Source organism: Halichoerus grypus, chromosome 12 (assembly GCF_964656455.1).
Source record: "Halichoerus grypus chromosome 12, mHalGry1.hap1.1, whole genome shotgun sequence".
In the NCBI taxonomy this organism is placed as follows: Eukaryota; Metazoa; Chordata; class Mammalia; order Carnivora; family Phocidae; genus Halichoerus; species Halichoerus grypus.
Window position 1 is genome coordinate 74,988,956 of NC_135723.1, and position 22,748 is coordinate 75,011,703.

The 22,748-nt window shown below is 38.3% G+C and overlaps 1 protein-coding gene across 4 annotated transcripts in view; it reads right to left on the minus strand.

Moving 5' to 3' along the window:
* CTTNBP2 (cortactin binding protein 2) overlaps positions 1-22,748 on the minus strand; it is a 150,688-nt gene that overhangs the window by 66,920 nt on the left and 61,020 nt on the right. For 3 of the 4 annotated variants that reach the window (XM_078059495.1, XM_036077138.2, XM_078059496.1), the window contains exons 4-6: positions 6,666-8,147; positions 2,067-2,106; positions 345-548 (exon numbers count right to left, since the gene is read on the minus strand). In XM_078059495.1, the coding sequence (XP_077915621.1) occupies positions 345-548; positions 2,067-2,106; positions 6,666-8,147 (1,726 nt within the window). Of the gene's footprint in view, positions 1-344; positions 549-2,066; positions 2,107-6,665; positions 8,148-22,748 lie in introns of those variants that run through there. The other variant, XM_036077140.2, reaches the window with a different exon arrangement.

The following is a 22,748-nucleotide window of genomic DNA, read 5'->3' on the forward strand; positions in this document are numbered from 1 at the left end:
GACAGAGAGAATCTAGAGCAGACTCTGTGCTGACCGTGGAGCCCAAGGGGGGGAGGGGGGTCGATCTCACGACCCTGAGATCATGACCTGAGCCTAAATCAAGAGTCAGTTGCTCAACTGACTGAGACACCCAGGTGCCCCTAAAATCTTACATTTTTACAAAACTACAATTTGGATTTTTTTTTTTAATATTTAAAATCTTCAAATCAAGTAAAAAAAAAAATTTATCCACTACTACCTGTAAGACAAAATCAAAACCAAAAGAACCTTTTGCTCATAGCAATGGTTACCAGTGCTTTTGACTCTCCATCCTTTTGCAAGAGGTAAGATCTCACCATCTTTACCTGTATGTCCATTCTTAGCAGCAGAATACAAGGCAGAATGGCCATCTTCACAGGAGTAATTAATGTCCAGTCCTTCTTCATTAAGCAGCATTGATAATAAAGTGACATTTCCCTGGGCAGCAGCTTGCTGAAGAAGGGTGGGCCTGCCAGCCAGGGGGGCAGGACCACCACTCATTAGCAAAGGGGTTAGGGAGGGTGACCAGCCTGTGGGTTAAAGTGACCCTAGTTAGAGAGTAGGAGCAAGGACAAGAGACAGATATTACCCACTTGTTTCTGAATTACACACACACACAGACATATGAATAGGTATCCTTAGAGGATTATGTGGTTTCTAACATTATCAATCTGTTAATATTTACTTAGCACAAATCTGTACTGTTATTTCAATCTTGTATCTGCTAATTAAATTAACATACACAGTGACATATTATTTTTAGTTGTCAGTCTTACACAGATAAATGTTAAAGTGGTGATTGGTTTTAGGAAACTAAGATGGCTGTCTCATTTTAAAAGTTCAAATTCCACTTCAGGGCTTCAAAACAATTTGAATTTTAAAATTATGTATAGATTTCCTCAATTTCAATATCAATCTGAAAAGTGAACTGACATCTTTAGGTACAGAAATAATTGTAAGAAATAGAGATTTATTTTTTCAACCATGTTTCCAAGGTACTTAACTAAAAATTTTACACAGACCATTAAGACAGACCAAATATTGCCAAGAAATCTATTTACATTCCTTGAATTCCCTTATTTGGGGAAAAAAAAAATGGAGGGAGCCAAGTGCTATTCAGTACCAAGAGCTAATAGAAGCACAACATATATAATTGAATCTAGAATACTGTCTACCAGCACGAGTAATGCAAGACACGATTCTGAAGACTTTATCACCTGGCCATCTTTACAACTTGTATACCAGAAACTTTTAACCAGCCAACAAAACAGGACACTCTACCATATAGTTTTAACAAGAATCATAAGAGTTATCATAGTTAGATATTTCTCATCAGTATTTAGCAGCTTTAGAAGAGAATCTGTTAAGTGTGTGAAGTCGGCTGCATATAGCATGGAAAATTTTCTGAATTCTTCCTTGGTCAAAAGGCTGTAAAAACAGTAAAGTAAAAATGTTTATTTAATGTGATATATAGGTATTTTATGTGTTTTAGATACAATTAACTTTCAGAATAAGTCATTGTACTTTCTTCCTTTTGAAGCCCCAAATACCTCAAAGTAATGTCTGGTGTATATAGAGGGGCCTATGTGCACATATTCACTTTTCATGGTACGCTTTCTACATAAACCCAGTAACATTCTCTGTAGTCGGACACAATTGATGGATCTTTTATGTCTCCTCCACCTTGGTATAAGGATAATATTCTACGTATATGGGTATTACATTAATAAGCAATAAATTTGTATAATTGAGACTTGAATTATTTTAATAAATATTAAAATCAAAGGATTTCTTGGTATTTTAAAAGTACTTTGTGAAAAGAAGTTTATACAAATAAAACAAGACTGTTTATTAAAAGCTGGATATTACGCCTTCATAATTAGTTATTTGGGTCCATGAACAATTTATTGTTTTTACCCTGTTAGACTGCAATGACATACAAAATTCAAATGCTCATAAAATTAAATATTTATCTAAACTTTATGATATTTTCCCATTGATATTCATTAGCTCTTCTTACAAAAGTAGTATTTTTACTTCATACTTACAAGAAGGCTCCTCTCTGGTACATTTTACCTTTTGTATTTTCTTAAAAACAAACAAAAAAAACAAGCCCACAAAAATTAAATCAGTACTTATTAGAAATGGATGATAAACAGAGAAATTATAAACACCAAGGTATGATACCTTGACTGCAAAGCAAACACAAAGGTAACATGAAGGCATTGCAAGGTGGTCCTCTGTGGAATAGAAGGGAGTGTGGCTCACAAGGCAGTGAGCTTCTCTCCTTGAGCTCCCGGTGCGCTCTCTCCCCACCCTTCCCCCTCCCTCCCTCTCCTCTCACTGTCCTTCCTGCTAACCCCACCTCCTCTAGCTCATCCAAGCTGTCTTGGTTATTGATATCCTGTCAAGAATATCAACACTTAAATATCAAATGGTTTGCTCTTCTTTTGGATTTTATTTTCATTTTTTTTTTTTCCAATGCAATTCTAGGCTTTGGGGGACAATTTAAATACAGATATATTTTTAACTGCCTTCTATGGAATCTTGGGATATAGTATCCTGGGAAACTCTATTTTTAATGCTAAGCTATCTGAAAGAGAAAATATTTATTCAAAAATTTTCTCAATCTTTAGACCACTGAAGAGTCAGTTTTCTGTCATACAAAACAACAGAGGAATATACATGAAATTTTTTTGTATTTTCTGAGAGGTGCGAAATATATTTTTAAAATCTTTTACAAGAGAATAATGCTTTATAAATACCAAGTATTCTTAAAGCTTAAATAAATTTTTTTATCCCCACACTCATTTCCAATTGCTTAAGTTATTTTAATGAATCCTTTTATCAATATGGGAAAAATAAAACTTTACCATGAGACTTTATTGTTCATTTGAAATTCCCAACAATGATAAAAACAGTAATGACAGAACAGACCTTCGTCATACAGCTACTTTAATGAGGTTAGAAAAAGGTCATTCAGCTTCGCAGTGTCATATGCAAACATTAGTAAAGGTGAGCATCTTGCAGAACATGCGGTGGGTGACGAAGGGAACAGAGAGAACGTGCAGTGCGAGAGGGAAGAGAGGTTGAGAACAGCTTCTGGCATCAGCTTCAGAGTGTGGAGAAGGTTAATGTCATAGCTCAGGTCAATCTCATTTTCAGATTTAGACTTCAAGCCAATCATACATGGAGGATCACTTTTAAAAGATCTATGTTTAAGGAAAATGTCTGAACCAAATTAAATAAAATGTACCAAAGCACCCCCCTCCACCCCCCCAAAAAAAACCCCAAACCAAAACCAAACCAGAAACAAATTTCCAAGGGTATGAAAACTCAGCTGCCTGAGGTGATTTCTGCTTTAGGCTTCTGTTCATCTAACAGTTAAAATGTGTTCATTGGACAAGTTCAGGAAGAACAAGAAATTTTAATTCATTTAGATTTTAAAATGCTACTTAAAAATTTAACATTTGGCCATAAAAACTGCGAATAGAGTGATTTACAACATAATTCATTAAAATGGTATCTTCTGTCAATGCAATTCTCCTCAGGAGTGCTTTAGCTTAATCATAATTGTTTGTCACAGATATAAATTGATATAGAAACTCAGAATTTTAGAGTTTTAAAGATATGGGATCTAGTGGTTCTCCAAGAAGGGAGAGGTAGTGTACTGCTGTTTGAAAAATTCAAAAGACAAGTTTAAAATAAATCTTTCTGGACTGAAACTATGATTTTTTTTTTTTTTTTTTTTGGTTCAATGATTTCATTTTTAGATGAAAAAGCTAACGGCTCAGAGCAAACAGGCTCTTTAGGGTGACACTAGAAAGAGGCAGATGTGGACTAACCCTGTCTTCTTAGACTCAGTCCAGAGCTCTTTTCCTCACTGAATTTGGAACAGACATCTATCTACCAAGGATTTGGCAGATGTGCTCTGTCCTCATGCCCTGCGCTTATCAACCACAATTGCATTAGTGGCTATTTAGCAGATTAATAACCTTCAATGAGCTTATGATCGGGAGAGGCACAAGTTCACCCAGGCACAGACAGGTTAAGAAGCAAGATGGAGGGAGCTCCGGTGCTTCCTGGCTGCAACGGGCATGGTGGCAAACATAGGGGCAATCCAAATGAAAAGCAGTTGAAATCCTGCATCTCATTTGGAAAAGTTAGGCTGGCCTACAACCATGGTTGATTTAATCACCCCTCCTACATAACTGTAATAACTTTTTTATTCCCCAGACTAGATGCTCAGGAAAAGCTTGCTGAATGACTACTCCTCCCTATAACCAAGTGACTTAGAAACTTATCATCCCACCAAGGGTAATCTGGGACTTCCAAGATGATTTTGGCCAAACTGCAAAATCAGAGAAGAGAAAATGAGGAACGACTTTCACCTGTCTTCAGTGGCTGCTACTTCTTTGGTCCCACTGTTTATCCTCTTTTGCTCTCTAGATACAAGCAAAGGGCATTTTTCAGAAGGATTATAGCTCCTTTATCCAAAATTCCACTCTATCCTAGCTAGGTCAATCTGGCAAATATATAATAGACTAGGAAATCTCTTGTCTTTCAAGTTTAAGATCCTGCTGACAAAATGTTTCTCGGTTATGGATGCTGATTTTAAAACTTTTCCACTGAAACCAAGACACTGAAGCTGAACCTTGGAGCACAGCAACGACTGAGGCAATAATTGGCAAAGCATCAAAGTCCAAAGCAAGGATGGCTTTGTAGTTTTTAAAAACTGACAAAATTTATATATCCCAGGAAGTGTTTTCCCATTTTATAGCTTGCACATTTATGTCAACAGCATCGCCATGGCTCCCAACAGTTTTGGAACCCGTGCTTGAGACTGCCTTAAGACCTTACAGTACGCTTTCTGATTCTCCTGAACGGTAGCAAAAGTTCCTCCTTTGAGCATGGATTTAGCTCTGGAAAACAGCTACCATCATTTTAGGCCATGAGAAAGGCTGTCCAGCTCAGTAATATCATTTTGAATAAAAAATATGGACTGCTGAATGCCTGTAAAGACATCACAAAGTAATAACAGCGAGGTCAATCCTAAAGCAAATGTTTTAAGCAACAATATCAATGAAGCAAGAATATCACCTCTATTTACTCATCACTCATGCTGCTCTAAGTGCAATACCAAGCTCTTTGAACGTTAGGATAGTTAATCCTAATAGCCACCCTACCCCATGAGTAGCATAAGCTCCGTATTAAGAATAGGAAAACTTGCTCAGTCCAAGAAAAATCACCAAACACACAGCCATAAATTGCAGAGCCTAGATTCCAGCACAGATCTGACTGACATCAAAGTCCATGCTGTTTCCAATTCCCAATTATGCACCAAAATACAAATAGCAGCCTCTCAATGAGCATAATTTCCAGGAGACAGCTTATAATTAGATAAGTAAGTCCTGGCATATTGCTCTCGTTACCTGACAATTAGCAAGAACGGTGCTATTTTCCTCATTCTCACTCCCCACACCCTGAGTTTTAAATATAACACTACTCAAAACTTCACTTAATTCTTAAAGTTCCCTCCCGTTAGAACCAATGGTCTCTGGTAGCCATTAAGATCCCATGGTAAGAGAGACCTCTGTCAAGTTTCAACAGAACTTTGACACTAACATTATTTTAGAGCCACATTTACTCAGTGAAGAACTAATCCAATCATGTCAATAAAAAGCAATGCTTTCTCTAGCACTGTAAAACAAAAGGGAAAAATCCAGTTCTTTATTAACTCCTTTGTTTAAGAGTCCCCTACTTCATAAACCACATCTGCAATGAAAACCTTCTCCACTATAGCCTACATGTGATGCTATCCATCAGTGCTCAAGTGTTGGAAGACAACAGCTCGGAACAGAATAAACAGCTTTTGAAATAAACTAAACTTAGAACAGAGAATTAAAATGTATGTACTCTATTTTTGAGGTTAAAAAGAATACCAAACCACTATTAAAACCTAGAACATATCAATTACAGAGCAAATCTAATCAATTTGATAATCCGAGGTAGACTATAGTGTTAATAACCACTTGAACGACTCTTTAACATTATCTCCAAAGGGATAGAATTGAACACAGATTGTCTGTTGACGACCCCCTAATATATGAAACCTTTTGAGATAAATATTTAAAAAGAAGGAACAATCTTTCTTCCCATGGAAATGCTTTAGTGTCTCTAAATTAATGGTCTCCATGAGCTCCAAACCACTACTTTCAGGTTATTTTAAAAGAAGAAAGCACTTAGCATCAAGATACCACAATTCATATAGCAAGATGAATCACCATACCCTGGAGCCTTTAAAGAAAAATACAAAAAAAAAAAAAAAGAAAAGAGAGAGAGAGAGAAAAGAAATAGGAAGAGAAAACAAAAACAAAAACGTATCAAATTTAAAAAAAGTTTCAAGGCAATGTGAAGGAAATTAAGGCAAGTGAGGAGACAGGCCACATTCTTAAAAAAGGGTATAATATTTCAATCCCTTTACCTGATGCTGTTACCAGGAGGCTGTCTGAGGCACCTGTTCTACAGGATGAGGCACTAACAGGGTTTATGGAAGAGCAAAAGGCAATGGTGGTGGGAATGACAAGGGAACTTTCTGAACATGCAGGTTGGTTCAGTCCAGGGGTTTCAGCAGGCCAGGCACCCACCTGAGACGTGGCCAGGGCTGAAACGGCACAGCCTGCCGGTGCCACAGTTAAATCTATGGATGGTTTTGGTGGCAGCTGAGGGGAAGATGATTTAGGGAGATTCTCCTCATTTATTACCCTGTTCCCTTGTGGCAAAGTGGAAGGAGGCGAAGCCATAGTTTTGTTATCACCTTTGGCCCCTGCGTTGGAGGCCCTGCTGCTATCCATAATAACCTTGAGTTGGGGGTGTGGTGGAGAAGGAGTTTGGGAGAGCCCTGGCTTTTTTGGAGGGATAGGAGGAGGGTTTCCTCTGTCAACTCGTGCTACACCAGGAGTCTTTAAACTGGTCCGACTGACGGGAGGGCAGGTGCCAACGTCCCCCGTAGGGGGTACCCCAGGCCTTGAGGGTGCTCCTGCTTGAGGGCTCGTAAATCTTGACAGTGCTTGGGTCACAGTATTCCGAGCTAGTTGTTTGGCCACTAGGTTGTCACGACTTGTCGGAGAGACATCTCTGGATGGAGGACTTTGGGTAGTATTTCCATTTTGGTCTGGGTCATTAGCATTGCCCTGAAATCGAAATCTAGCTGCTTGGATTCGTGGGTTTAGACCTGGATGCAAAGCTGCATTGGCACACGGTGAGTGTAAACTGTGCGTAGGTGGTGCTTGTGAGTAGCTCTGGGGAGCTATGCCTGGCGTTTGCATGGTGGGAGGGGCAGTGCTGTTGGGAAGTGGGGTGGTGCTACTTGGTGAGCCAGCGCTCGGTCCGTTCTCCTCAACTCTGTTTGCACTTGGAGGTGGGACAGTAGGCAGAGAGGAGCCAGTCAAGTCACCGTGGGAAGCCTGCCTGTCGGTACCTGGTCTGCCCAGTGCGGCACTGGTGCACACATTTCCTTTTGTGTTTGCAGAAACTAGGGGGCTCCCTGCGGGGGGCTTCACAGGCACGGTCAAAGGCAACTTCTTCACGTGGTCAGTGCTTTCTATCGGTAGGTCTGTCTGGCAAGCAACAGACCTTGTCACAGGTCCTTCTGTTCCCACAGATATGGAGACCAAACGCCTATCTTTCGTCTTTCGGGGGAGAGAGAGGCTTGGTTTGCTGTCATTTCCCCTTTTCAGTTGCTCAATCATTTTCTTCATCTTGTCTATCTCCTCTTTGAGGTCAGTGGTGTGCGCTTCTTCTCGGTGCAGTTTAGCACGGAGCTGTTCCCGTTCGGTGTCAAACTCAGAGAGTTGTTTCTCCATCTGAGCTTCCATTTCTGTGCTCCTTTGTTTCTCAGTGGAGAGCTCCTCTTCTAATGCACTCGTCTTTTTCTTTTCCTCCTCCAGTTTGGCCATCACGTCTTCTAGCTTCTGGGCCTCCTCTAGGACTTTGCCCGAGAGCTGTTTGCACTCCTTGACCAGCATCAGGACCACGTGCTTGTTCTTGCCACGCTCTTCCTCCAGGCGGGCCTCCAGCTGCTTGTGCTCCTGCTCAAGGGCTTGCAGCTGAAGCTTCTCCGTCTCCAGCTGAAAGAAATTCACAGGACAGCCCTGAGTAACATGCGGAGAACCTTTCAGCCAAAGAAGTGCTTCTTGCGAGATTTTTATTAGTTGTGTAACAGCTATGTGATTTGGGTTAGCTGAAGGGCCACGTTTCTAAAATGTGTTGTGATATGAAAGATAATATTTTAGATACTCATTAAATGAGAAAATAGATGTAAATGGTTTAATGAAAACCATCTAAGTCACAGCAATAGAGAATTTTTAAAAATCTATTAAACTATAGAAAAAGAACAGTAACCTGATACTTCAGATCACAACAGAGTTCAGAAAGTTCTGTTTTGTAAAAATAGAACTCTGTAAGAAAACTGATGTTCTTTTTTTTTTTTTAAAGGTTTAGTGCCTTAAGGTTATTAACGAATCTTTGAGGTACAGTATAAAGAAAAGTGAAAACAGAGGACTTCAGTTAAATTCTAAGTTTCTACATTTGCTAATTGTGTTGCTTAACTTTTAACTTCAAGCTTCTTATGATGGGTTGTTGTAGAAATCATACAAAATCATATCTGAACGTTCTCTGAAAACTATAAGAACTAAAGAAATATTTTACTAGAACTATGATCAGTATCAGCAAACCTGAAGTCCAAGCTCATCTCCTCCAATCCTACTTCTCACTGAGCTCCCACTACATTGGCCTCCCTGGTTCCTGCACATTGTCCTGCCTCAGGGTCTTTGGCTTTCCTGTTCTCTCTGCCCACAATTCCACCACACACCTTCATGCAGGGCTCCTGGGCTAAGCAGTTCGTGCACCACACAAGGATGACCAGCTGGAGTGGTGAGTGGGAGCCCCAATCTAGCCCTGTCTACTCACCCAGTGTCTGCCCAGGCATGGGGCTTCATCTGCCCATAAAGAGGGGCATCTGTCTGCTCACCAAGCCACAGGCTGCTAGGGTTCATGCTTCCCAAAGAAACATTTTTCTAGTTGATCAGTGTAGAGGAGCTTTTTAAAAAACCTCTGTATCTCCAGGTGGGGTTTTCGAATATGCACAAAAGCACCCAAAGCACAGAAGTCTGACTTCTTCAGTTCCTCCAGGCCTCTGCTCAACTGGCCCCTTCATCGCGAGGCCTCCTTCTCACTGCCCTGCCGAAAACAGTGGTCCCTCCCCACCCCTGTACTCGTCACCCTTTGCTTAGCACCTACCTGCCCCCACCGGAATGTAACTCCCCGAGGGCAGGGACTAGACCTTCTTTGCTACTGTTCCCAAGAACACAGTGGTGTTTAATTGTTGACTGGATGAATGAAATTAACATAGTTCACAGAAACAACCAACTTCTGCACACTGAGGGCCTTTCTGGGTACACAGGTCTTACAGCCTCCAAAATGCACGACTTTCCCACGTTTATACAGGTTTCCCACTTCTTTCCAGAGGAGCACCTACTGCCTGCCATGAGGTGCTCATGAAGGACAGATCCCCAAGCTGGGCTGCAGCAGTCAGCTAGGTCCACATGCCCCACCTTCCCAACTAGAGAAGCATTCCTCTCGTAGTCCATACAAGGGCCTTATGATTCATAAAGGTTAAAGTAGATCTACCTGATGAAGACACAGAGAGGACTCCCCCCACTGACCACCACCCCAAATGTTAAATATAAATATACTCTCATGAGATCCAGTAATTATTTAAGTCAGTTTTTAGTCATCAGAGAGGAAGGAGATGCTCACATGATCCATCAGTTGTGAGAATGTGCTCCTGTTCCTCACCCCGCTGAGAAAATCCATTACTTTCACAGTCACGGAACCAAAAGGAGAGAATGGCTCATTAGAGTCAGAGATATTATTCATTTACTCTAGGATGCTTCCTGCCTTGAAAAAGTTGAATGGTATTGCATGGGTCCTATAAATAAGTGATCAGGAATACGGATAATTCCCCAAGAATAATTAGTGACAACTGTTTATACACATACTATTCTACTATATGCAATTTTATGGGTGACTTCATAAATAGATTAGGTAAGATGTGGGGAACAATAGTGCTGTCATATACTATATTTATATGCATATTTTATTCATCTGATGCCTCACAGAAAATTTGACTTCTAAATAGTCAAAACACATTTAACTCTTCTAAATGCATCAAATAATAAGTTTCTGTAGAAGGCATACACGAAGTTAGGACTATTAAGAAAATTTTAAATATTGTATTCACTGCTGCCCCAAATTCTTTTTTTTTTTTTTTTTTAAAGATTTTATTTATTTTATTGAGAGAGAGAGAGCACAAGAGGGGGGAAGCGGGAGAGGGAGAAGCAGACTCCCTGCCGAGCAGGGAGCCCGATGCGGGACTCGATCCCGGGACTCCAGGATCATGACCTGAGCCGAAGGCAGTTGCTTAACCAACTGAGCCACCCAGGCGCCCTTCACTGCTGCCCCAAATTCTTATAGCAATGTTGGAAAAAGCGAAACTGGGTCAATTTTCAGCTTATTTTAAAAATATGAGTTCCATAATTTACCTTGGAAGACGGAAAAAAAAAAAAAAAAAAAAAAAAGATGTTCTGGAGAACTTTAAGGGCTATCTTCATTTTACACAACTAACTAGACGCCAAATGAGTGATCTCTCTGATGTCATCTAGTGAATCAGTGTCAGCATACCTGGAACTCTGGGTTCCACTTGTCTCAAGCTTTTCTCACCACATCATACATCTTGCCCACATTATTTCTTCACTAGGGGTCATCACACTTTATTTTTAAAATGATAACTTACATCTCACACTTGAGAATCAAATCGAAGAAAGACTTCTAACAGGAGATCAACTCAACAAATCTCACATATTTATACAGAAAACTATACTACTATAAAAGCACCCATAATTCTTTTGCATCTTTCTTCTTCCATCACTCTGACCTTGTAAGTCCTATCTCAGACGAACACATGTCTTTTTAAATCTTACCACAGATAGTGGAGCACAAAGTAAGCCACATAACCAATGCACCTGCAAACACAAGGCTCCAGACTCCATTAAGTTCTGAGCACCAGTCATTAATCACTCTGCCTTTGTTTAGCCTCCTCTACCATTTACACTTCAGGGAATATTTAAACTTCTGCCACTCTCCCCCCAAAACATCACCCAATGACCACTCAACTAACTCTCAGTCTACCCTAATAGACTCTTTTATCAAGAAAATTGACTCCCTCTACATCCTGTCTCCTCCCTTAAGCATATTTTTTTAAATAACCACACCAATCTCTACTTCCCTCCCTTCACTCTAAGGGAGAAAGATTTCCATATGTTCAAGGTCAGACGTTCTTCAACAATTAACTTCACACTCTCCTTTCACCTGAGACTTGCTCCATCAGTTATCACACTGCTCTTTATAAATAATAAAGATCCCCCTCTGTACCAGCTCTTTCCAATCAGTTTATATTTCATACTTAAAAATATTTTTTTATATTCAAAAAAATCCCATGGCCATTCTGGCCCAGAGACAAAATCTTTGTGCTTGCAAGAGTAAGAGATGTAGTACCAAGGTCTGATCCCAAACTTCTTAGCTGTGTGACCTTGGTAAATTCTCTCTATAGTTCAGTTCTATTTGGTTCCCTTATCTGCACAATAGAGCAATAATTCTTATTACTTTATAAGATTAAATGAGGCAATGCATATAAAGCATGTATCATTGTGCCTGGCATTAAAAATATATTGTTTTCAATTCATAATATAATACCTATTTGTGCTATTTAAAAGTATGTCACTTTTGCAGTGTTTTTCCTCTGAAAATACATTTATAAGCAAACTATGATCTACAGAATTGACCATATTTAATATATAAATGGATTTTTAATAAGTTAGATAGCAGTTATAATACAATTATAAAGTATATCAGAGACCCCCAACAAAGAAAAGAATCAGAGACTATGGCCTCTGCCACAGACCTAATGGATAAGGATATAAGCAAGATGTCAGAGATAGACTTCAGAGTAGCAATTATAAAGTCGATATCTAGGCTTGAGAAAAATATTAGCGACAATATAGAATCTCTAAGGGCAGATATAAGAACTAATCAGGCCGAACTTAAAAATGCTATGACTGAGATGCAGTCTAAACTGGATACCCTGACAGCCAGGGTAAAATGAGGCAGAAGAACTAATTAGTGAGCTAGAAGATTAGATGTTAGAAAAGAAGGAAGCCGAGGAGGCCTGGGATAAACACCTAAAAGCCCAAGAGATCACACTGAGAGAGATTAATGATGCCATGAAACATTCCAATGTCAGAATTATTGGGATCCCTGAGGGGGTAGAGAGAGAGAGAGGACTAGAAGATATATTTGAGCAAATTGTAGCTGAGAACTATCCTAATCTGTGGAGGGAAACAAGCATTTGTGTCCAAGAGGCAGAGAAGACCCCTCCCAAGATCAATGAGAACAGACCAATACCCCGACATATAATAGTAAAACTTGCAAATCTTAGAACCAAGGAAGCAAACCTGAAAGCAGCTAGGGGGAAGAGACTTCTTACGTCAGCTGGAGGAACATCAGAATAACGTCAGATCTGTCCACAGAGACCTGGCAAGCCAGAAAGGCCTGGCAAGACATATTCAGGGTACTAAATGAGAAGAACATGCAGCCAAGGATACTTTATCCAGCCAGGCTGTCATTCAGAATGGATGGAGACAAGGAGTTTCCAGGACTGGGAGAAACTGAAAGAATATGTGACCACCAAGCCGGCCCTGCAAGAAATATTAAGGGGGATTCTATAAAAGAAGAAAGACCCCAAGAGTAATATAGACCAGAAATTTACAGAGACAATCTATAGAAACAGGGACTTCACAGGCAACATGATGGCACTAAAATCATATCTTTCATAGTCACAACATGAATGGCCTAAATGCTCCCATGAAATGGCACAGGGTTGCAGACTGGATAAAAAGACAGGACCCATCCATATGCTGTCTGCAAGAGACTCATTCTGAACCTAAAGATAAATCCAGACTGAAAGTGAGGGGATGGAGAACCATTTTTCATGCCAACAGACCTGAAAAGAAAGCTGGGGCAGCAATTCTCATATCAGACAAATTAGATTTTAAGCTAAAGACTGTAGTAAGAGATGCAGAGAGACACTATATCATACTTAAAGGGTCTATCCAACGAGAAGATCTAACAATTGTAAATATCTATGCCTCCAACATGGGAGCAGCCAACTACATAAGCCAACTGTTAACCAAAATAAAGAATCATACTGATAATAATACTTTAATAGTAGGAGACCTCAACAGTCCACTCTCAGCAACAGACAGATCATCTAAGCAGAAGATCAACAAAGAAGCACGAGCTTTGAATGACACATTGGACCAGATGGACTTCATACATACATACAGAACATTCCACCCTAAAACAAAGTACATCAGAGAAAGTTTCACTGCCAATAATGGTGAAATAACTTTTATTAGACTATCTCTTCTGCAGATAAAAATTACAACTCTTAGAAAAAATACTTTTTTTTTTTTGAAAAAAATTCTTAAAAAAATAACTATTTGAAGGCTTTGGAGAATAGTAAGTGGTAAGATAGAAGAGGAGTACACCCTCCATTTAGAGGAGCCAACAGAACTGGATGCAACTTGCCCTTGTACAGCTTTTCAAGTGAGGGCAATTCCCCATCCTGGCAGCACCGGCCGCAGGAGCTCAAGCCCAAAGTACTCCCTATACTGGCTCAAGGAGTCAAAAATGGAACTAGGGCTTCCACCAGAACCCTTGGTTGATGCTTGAATTACACATTCACGGGGGAGACACCACCTTGAATGACAGAGGTGGTTGCTGAATGACTGAGAGAACCAAGCAAATATTTCAGCTATTGCCAGCTATGAGGAGACAGTTTGGAGTCTGAATATAACCAAGTTAAATGCTTACTAGAACAAAATACACTCCTGAGAAGATAACAGAATCCTGAATGTCTGCATCATATTATTCATGATATATGATATATAAAAAAATAGTAGACATGCAAAGTAATTTTTTTTTTTTAAAGTGATCCACTGTCAAGAGAAATATTTTGACTCAAGAAATGGGACCCAAGATGATCCATATTGTAATTAGCAGACTGAGGACTTAAAGCAGCCATTTTCAAAGAAAATATCATCACAATGGCTGAACAAAGGAGGATCTTGACATAGAAATGGGAACTAGAAAAAAAAGAACCAAATGGAAACTCTAGAACTAAAAAGTATTAATCTAAAATGAAAACCAAAAACCAAAAAAAACCTCACTGAATAGGCTTAATAGCAGATTTGAGAGAGCAGAAGAGAAAGGACAGTGAATTTGAAAAAAGAACAAAAGAAAGTATCCAATTTAAGGAATATTAAAAAAATGATTGAAAAAAGTTAATAGCACCTCAGGGACATGTAGGACAATATAAAGTGGTGTAAAGTCTACATAACGAGTTCAAAATGGAGAGAGAATGGGGAAGAAAAATATATTTTTAAAAAATGGCCAAAAAATTCATAAATTTGGTAAAAAAGAAAACAAATCTAGGAAGCTCAGCAATCCTAAAGCAGAATAAATATATATATTACAAAAAAAATCATACCTAAGTACATCATACTAAAACTGCTAAAAACAAGGATAAGAAATAATCTTGAAAGCAGCCAAAGGAAAAAAAGAGACATTATAAACACAGAAACTATAATATAAATGATGGCTGAATTATTATCTCTATTTGGAACAGAATATCCCAAGACTATAGAAGATACAGTCTTTTAGATGCACTTGCTGAGCTATTAAAAACCACCAACAATTTACAGAAGACTCAGAAGACTAAAATCTTACAGAATATCTTCTCTGACAACAGAATTAAATTATATATAAATCACAGTAAGATATTAAGAATACCCAAAATTCAAAAATAAGACAACATACTTCTAAGAAGAAATCACAAAGGAATTTAGAATACATTTCATGCTGAATGAAAATAAAAACGCAACATATGAAAATCTGTGGGATGCAGTGAAAGAAGAGAATTTAAAACATCTAAAGCAGAGGATAGAGAGAAATTTCTATCTTTAATTGCATATATTAGAAGAGTTGTCTCAAATCAGTCTCACCTTAAGAAGCTCAAAAAAGTTAGGCAAATTGTAAAGGAAAGAAATAACAAAGGTAATAAATCAATGAAATAGGAGACAAATACTAGAGAAATTAACAAAGCCAAACATTTTTCATCTAAAAGATCAGTAAGACTGTTAAACATTTAGAAAAAAACCGACTGAGTAATATAGAAAATACAAATCATAAATAATAGGAATAAAAGAGGGTTTATAACTTAGTGTCAATAAATTCAACAAATCAAATTCCTCTGAAACACACAACTTTCAGGATATAAAGTGGCATTGAAAATTGGAATAGGGGTGCCTGGATGGCTCAGTCAGTTAAGTGTCTGCCTTCGGCTCAGGTCACGATCCCAGGGTCCCAGGATCGAGCCCTGCCCCATCAGGAAAGGGGGTGGGGGCATCCCTGCTCTGTGGGGAGCCTGCTTTTCCCTCTCCCTCTGCCAATCCCCCTTCTTGTGCTCTCCCTCTCTCTCTGTCAAATACATAAATAAAATCTTAAAAAAAAAAAAAAGAAAAAGAAAATTGGAATGGCCTTATATATTTTAAGGAAATTGAATCTACAAATAAAAACTTGTCCCCGAAGAAAATTTTTAGCTCATATGGCTTTACCTGTGATGTCTACTAAACATTAAAGAAAGAAATAGTGCCAAACTTATATATACCCTTTCAGAAAATAGAAAAGCAAATGTTCCAACTCACTTTATGATCCCAGAATTACCTTCCAAATCAAAACTAGTCAAGTATTTTTCTTAATTTACAGAAAAAACGATCACTCATGAATACAGATGCAAACTTCCTAGCAAAATAGAGGCAAACTAAATCCAGCAATATATTAAAAAGATTAATAAAAGGTGCAAGTTGTTTCAGTATTTGAAAATAAGTATAATTCATCACCTTAAAAGACTTAAGAGGAAAACCATCACCACACCAACAGATGCAGATAAACCATTCTACAAAATGCAAAACCCATTCATGATAAAAAAAACAAAACAAAACAAAAAAACCCCTCTCAACATGGAATAAAACCTCAGTGACAAAAAGGGCATCTATAAAGAAGCACAGCTAACATCATACGTAATGGTGAAACAGTCTTTCTTCCCTGAGAAAAGGAGAAAGCACTGAAGTCTTCTGCCGCTACTGTCACTAGAACCTTCTGGAGGTTCTTGTCAGTGCAATGATGGGCGCCGGGGGTGGGGGTGTGTGTAGGGAGAACAAGGCAGGCAGGCAGGCAGACAGGCAGGCAACTTAGAAAGGAAGCAGTAAGATGGGTTCTATTCACAGATGATATATTTACCTACAAAATCATATGTAATATACAAAACAACTGCTAAAACTAATAAGCAAGTTTAGCAAGATCACAGGATACAATGTCAACATACAAAAATAATTTCAGTACCTGTATATTAGCAATAAATATTTGGAAAAACAATAGCATCAAAAACATAAAATACTTAGTAGACCCAGCAAAAGGCATTTAAGACCACTACACTGAAAACGATAAAACATTGTTAAAAGAAATTATCAAAAACTAAAAAATGCACAAATATGCTATGATAATGAATTGGAAGACTCAATCTCATTCATATCCATTCTCAACAAATTAGTCTACAGATTCAATAAAATTTCAATCCCTGCAAACTTTTGGAAAAACCAACAAACTGATTTCAAATTTGTATGAAAATAGGCAAAACAATTTTGATAAAGAAAAACAAAGTTGATCTTTCACCACCTAACTTATTTCACTTAGCGTAATACCCTCTAGATCCTTCCATGTGTACCATATGATTTCACTTACATGTGGGGATTTTAAAAAAATAAATGAAGAAACAAAAAACAGAAACAAATGCATAAATACAAAGAACAAATTGATGGTTACCTGAGGTGGAGGTGGTGGGAGGATGGGTGAAATAGGTGAAGGGGATTAAGAGGTACAAACTTCCAGTTAACTAGGTCACAGAAATGAGAAGTACAGCAGAGGGAACACAGTCAATAATACTGTAATAATACTGTACGGTGACAGAGAGTAGCTACACTTACCATGGTGAGCACTGCATCATGAACAGAACTGTCCAATCACAATGTTGAACACTTGAAACTAATATAACATTGTATGTCAACTATACTTAAGTATTAAAAAATTAAAAAAAAATTGAGAGACTTACAGTTCCTACATTTAAGGCTTAATATTTAACTACAGTCATCATTTACCTGAAGTTCTGGTATACAGATAAGACCAATTCATGATGAAAATACTCAGAAGACTGTTCAGTGGTTGCTTGGATTGGGGAAGGAACTTATGGGGAAAGTATTCCAGGAAATTTTTCTCTGGTGATGGAAATACTTTCTACCTTATAAGAGGTACAGATTCCACAAGTATATGCATTTTTTAAACTCATCAATTTGTATATTTAAGATGAATACTTTTACTTCATGTAAATGTATCCTTAAAGAGCTGTAAACAATAGTGAATTCCAGGTTTGTATATTTGCTTTCTATCGAGCTATGGATTAGCAATTCTGAAACTACTCTGCGTGTTCTAGGCTCGAGTAAATGAGCAAATAAATTGAAGTATAATGGGAGCCAGGTTTCTCACTATTGGAGAAGTTAGTTTTAAATAGAGAAAGGACAAGAACATACTCTATGGCTTTGGTTTAGAATCAGAGGTGTCAATATCAGTATGAATTCACGGTTTGATAATAGAGAAACATATAAATAAAATATATGTGTGTTTATAAAAATATATTTGATTATGGTAAATATACATAATTTCCTAGCTCTAGATTTGTTTCTAAACACTGCTTTCCATTAAAAGGGAAATCAGTGGTCCTGGGAGTAATAGCTAATTCCAGAGGTTGGGATAGGAAAAAGATGAGATGAGCTGGGAATAGCTTGCTGCAAGAAAATAAGGAAGTACTTGAAGAATGATGGAAACATATCAAAAGGAGTCAGCTTAAAAGGGCTCTCACTGGCTCAATATGGGACAGTTTTGAGCAGGGACCTAGGGGCTGTAGACCTAATGAGTTGGGTAGAGACAGCCCCCAACTCAACCACATTTTACTACAATTATAAAGGAATCATTGCCTCCTATATACATAGATTATGGAGTTCTGGTTGACTTTGTTATATTATTGTCCAGTTTGTAAATACTCACAACCATTTTTAAGTAGTGGCCAAATTCCCTGAAGGGGAATTCTGCATGAGCAGTATCACCAAACCCTTTTGCAAAAAGCAGTGGACTGTGTGGAAGAGCTTAGAAGAATTAAGACAGCTTCATTGGTAGTGAGAAAGTGGGTGGTTGCTCCAAGAATAGCACCCAGACTGGAAACCATGAATGAAGAAGCACCAAACAACTGTTTTTACAGAATGAAAGGGAAAACTATGTAGGTGGGAGCAGAGCAGCAATGCAAAGGCAATTAGTTCTAATTCAAAGTGGAAAATAGAGAGAAAAGCAATTATGGTCAATTGTAAAATGAGAAAGCAGAGTGCATGTCTGTCACAACCATAAAATACTTCTATGACATTTAACTATATTCCTCATTGCTCCCCCAAATCATTCAATACTCAGTGCATCCTGTTCCCTTCTCCACCTGGTCACCTCCACCCATCTGCCCAATCCTGGTCAACAAATATCTAACAATGAGATACATTAAAATATTTTTTTCTTTATAGGGGCTATAGCTAGCATCATGCTCTGCAGTTCTCATCTGACCCTTCCTCTTCATCTAGAGTTTCAAGAGAGGGAGGACAAGACATGGATCAAGTGAACTACCCTCTCTTCTAAATCTCTGCTCAGAGCCGCAGTTTCCAGTTCCCCTCTTAATAATCACTCTGCAACGCTCCTGGGGAGTCAAAATGAATTATACAAAAAAAGATTCATGAATGAGCTAAAGAACAACCATTTTTGTACCAGATGTCCTAAATACTCTTTCTAAAAAATATTATTTTAGATGATTCTCTATCATGTTATTCTTGAAAGTCTAGAAAGCAACTTAAAATAAAATTGTATTTCTATGTTACAAAGCATATATAATGATATATATTGATGTAATGATATTATACAATGAAGTAGAGAGTGCTGAATACAAATGGCAGAACCAAGTACAATTATTCATCACAGGAAGGAAAAGGCAAATGAAATAAATTAAAATAATTTGATTGTTCTTTTCTGACCCATTTGTCATTTCTTTGGTTGTCTAGCACCTGAAACTCCTTCTTACGTTAGGAGAATTCTCCACCTTATGATTCTCCCCTGTAGAAGCTAAATATGCCCAATATCTGCTTTCCTGATCTTCCTTATAGCCAGAGAGAGGGTATGGGGCCTAAGCTTGGCCAACCAAATGCACCTGCTCTTAGGCTTCACCTTGGAAATGAGTGATGCAAAAAGCAGGGCCAGGGGAGGCACCACTCAAGACCTAGAGCATGATGGTAGTCATGCTGTCTGGCATCAGCAAGCTACAGTACTCACCTCTCATCAGCAGAAGTCTTACCCACTGCAGACTAGGATCGACAGGGATCATTTGTCAGTGATGCTGGCTGATTGAGACCTGGTCCCCTAGCTTTCCCAGCCATGCTCTACCATGCTGTAAGCCAACCAAAACACTTCCCTGCTTAACTCCATGAATACTGGCTCACTAGCTCACAACTAAGAATCCTGCCAGCACATCTAGTGCCTTTCAACTTACCTCATTATACTAAGCTGTCACCTAGAAGAAGCTATAGCTAATACACAGAACGACTGTTAGTTTTTTCACTGGTTTAAAAAAAAAAAATTTGCTCCCCTCCGAATTTCCTAGTTATTATTTTGGCTTCTGGCTTTTAAAGGCTCTGTTCAAATTAAAAGGTCTTTCCTATTTCAGGGCTAGAAATTATACTTTATAAGTATGAATAAAGGACTGAAAATAAATTAGAACAGAAATTCCATTAACATATGATGTGCATGATAAATAATAAAAAACCCAAATATCATTCCATCCTAGGTTACTGGCTCTAAACAGAAAGTAGATTACTGGAGGCAAAGTTCCCCATGATGATTACTCATTAGCTTATTCAAAGTGGCTTTACAGGCTTAGTCCATCTGCCAAATTGACTCCTGCCCAAATTTTCCTGGCACACAAATTACCAAACAGTTAACCCTCCATTAGTAGTCTCAGCAGGAATCAATGCTTGAATGAGCATGGAGCCTTTTCTCCCGCCTTGAAAGGGCAGCCAGAGCAGTGTTCAGGCCAAATGTCTTGGAATTACCAAAGAGCTAGGTCCAGTATCAGATAATACATACTTGAATTGTAGATAATGGGACCTTTGCTTTCCCTGACTTCTGCTCTGGCAGTAATTTAAAGAACTGGACTCATGGAAAATAATGGATTTTTTGTCTTTCTGATTTTAGATTTCTAGAGCTTCAATTGATTCTATATGCAAGAGAAATGAACATGTTTGGTTAAAATATTTACTTTCAGGACTAAAGGTGACAGGTAATTTTGTTGCTAAAAAGATGATTTTGGTGTTTCTGCTCTTATCAGCTGATATGATATTTTTTTTATAAGTAAAGATTCAGGATAAGAGTACAAAATCTAACTTCTCACATGCTACAATCTACCAGAAGAGAATATTCTTTATGGACAAAGAGCTGCACTGCCTATCAGAGCAACTTTTCACTGAGACTACACAGGCCAATGAATTTGGCCATAAAGGACTCCTGTATCCCCGTTATACGTGGGAGACAGATCACTGGCTCATTTCGTATTAGCCTCTCAGGACCCATAGGACAGAAACAATTTCCTTTCACTCCCAGCCAGGTTGGAAATGACCCAGTCATTCAGAAACAAACAGGATGTAAGTTGATTAAAAAAAAAAAAATCAGCTAGATAATAAAATCTTTGATTCAACTTGAAATGAGTTCCTTCCTTTTTCTTCTACAAGAGAAGTGATAGATAAAATGCGAAACTGAAGTAAAATTTAGGAAAGCATGCATTTTTATACATTAAATGCAAATTACAATGAAAACAAAATATTTTCTTGATTTTTGATAACGCAACATAAAACCCAGCAGAAATATTTTATTATGAAATAGCTCATTTGACACGTTAAGAACATAATTGAAATGTGTCTCATCCAAGAAATACAAATGAGCTTCAGTGACATCAGTTGAAATATACTGGCTCTTGCTTATGTTCTGAAAATCTCCAGAGACCTCAGTGGTTGCTCTGCAGGGCTCTGTAAAGGGTTTGCAAAGTCCAGAGTAAAACTGTTTGATTTTGCCTTGCATCCATGGAAGGCCTTCTCGTCTTCTACACTATTTTACCCGGTGCTTTAGTGTTGTACCACGTGACATACTGAAGAGGAGGTTTGCTTTCATTCAACACCTATACCAGAATGTGGGCACACATATGTCAATACAAGGATATAATTACAGGGACAAAAACACACACACTAAATGACACTATCATAAATATTTACAGTACACTGCATTCAGGTTCATCATCAACCAGGTGTTACATGTGAACTATAACAAGTTCTCTGAAAAGGACAAATAGAAGAAACATTGAAATGTATGCTTTAATAATGGTTGGAAGAACAGATTACTTTTCATTCGAATCATACTAGATATTATTAGCTTCTCTGACTTCCTCAGTCTCTTCTCATAAACGGAATCAGTAGTCTGGCCAGTCTATCAGAAGGACAAAATTTGAACTTCTATTTCCTTATGGCTGATGGCAGTAACTCAGTTTTTATCACTTAGGACTCTTGGAAGCATGTACTCAAGTACAGTAATAAATACGTGTGTCTGTTGGTGGGGGAGGTGAGAAGATGCGGGGAGGCTGGTTTAAATGAAACACATGTGAGCAGGAGCCTGGAGGCCTGCAGCAGACGCAGCCCTCAGACCCCAGAGGCAAGTTTGAGATGAACCAGGACTTCAAGATGACACGTTGTGAGACTGCATATACCACACAAATTTCATTCTATTCTCCTCATGCTAATTTCATTTTCCAAAGACATAATTTAAAGAAGTGATGTCTAGTTGCAAAGAAATATTTGAGACAGGAGCTGGATAAATAAGTTGGGGACGCTACCATCTGATCAGCGTCCTGGTTGCAATACTGGATCATCCACCTAGCAGTTAAGCATGTCTTATGGCATTAGGAAAGGGAAGTCCAAAAAAAAAAAAGCATATTTTAAAGAAAGCATCAAAGTAACCTTTATAGGAAACATAATTTCTTTGTTACACTTATTTTATAGCCTAGTGTTATTTTTGAATTATATTTGAAAAGGACCACCAGAATCTGTCAGCATTTTGCCTTTTGAGGTCTCTATCCCCACCCTTCTTGAAAATACGACGAGATTTAAGAACAAACAACAACCCTCAGTTTGTTTCCTGAGATTAAGAATTCTTCATGTCAGTGAGATCATATGATACATGTCGTTCTCTGACTGACTTATTTCGCTTAGCATAATACCCTGGACTCTGAGAAACAAACTGAGGGTTCTAGAGGGGAGGGAGGTGGGGGGATGGGTTAGCCCAGTGATGGATATTAAAGAGGGCACGTACTG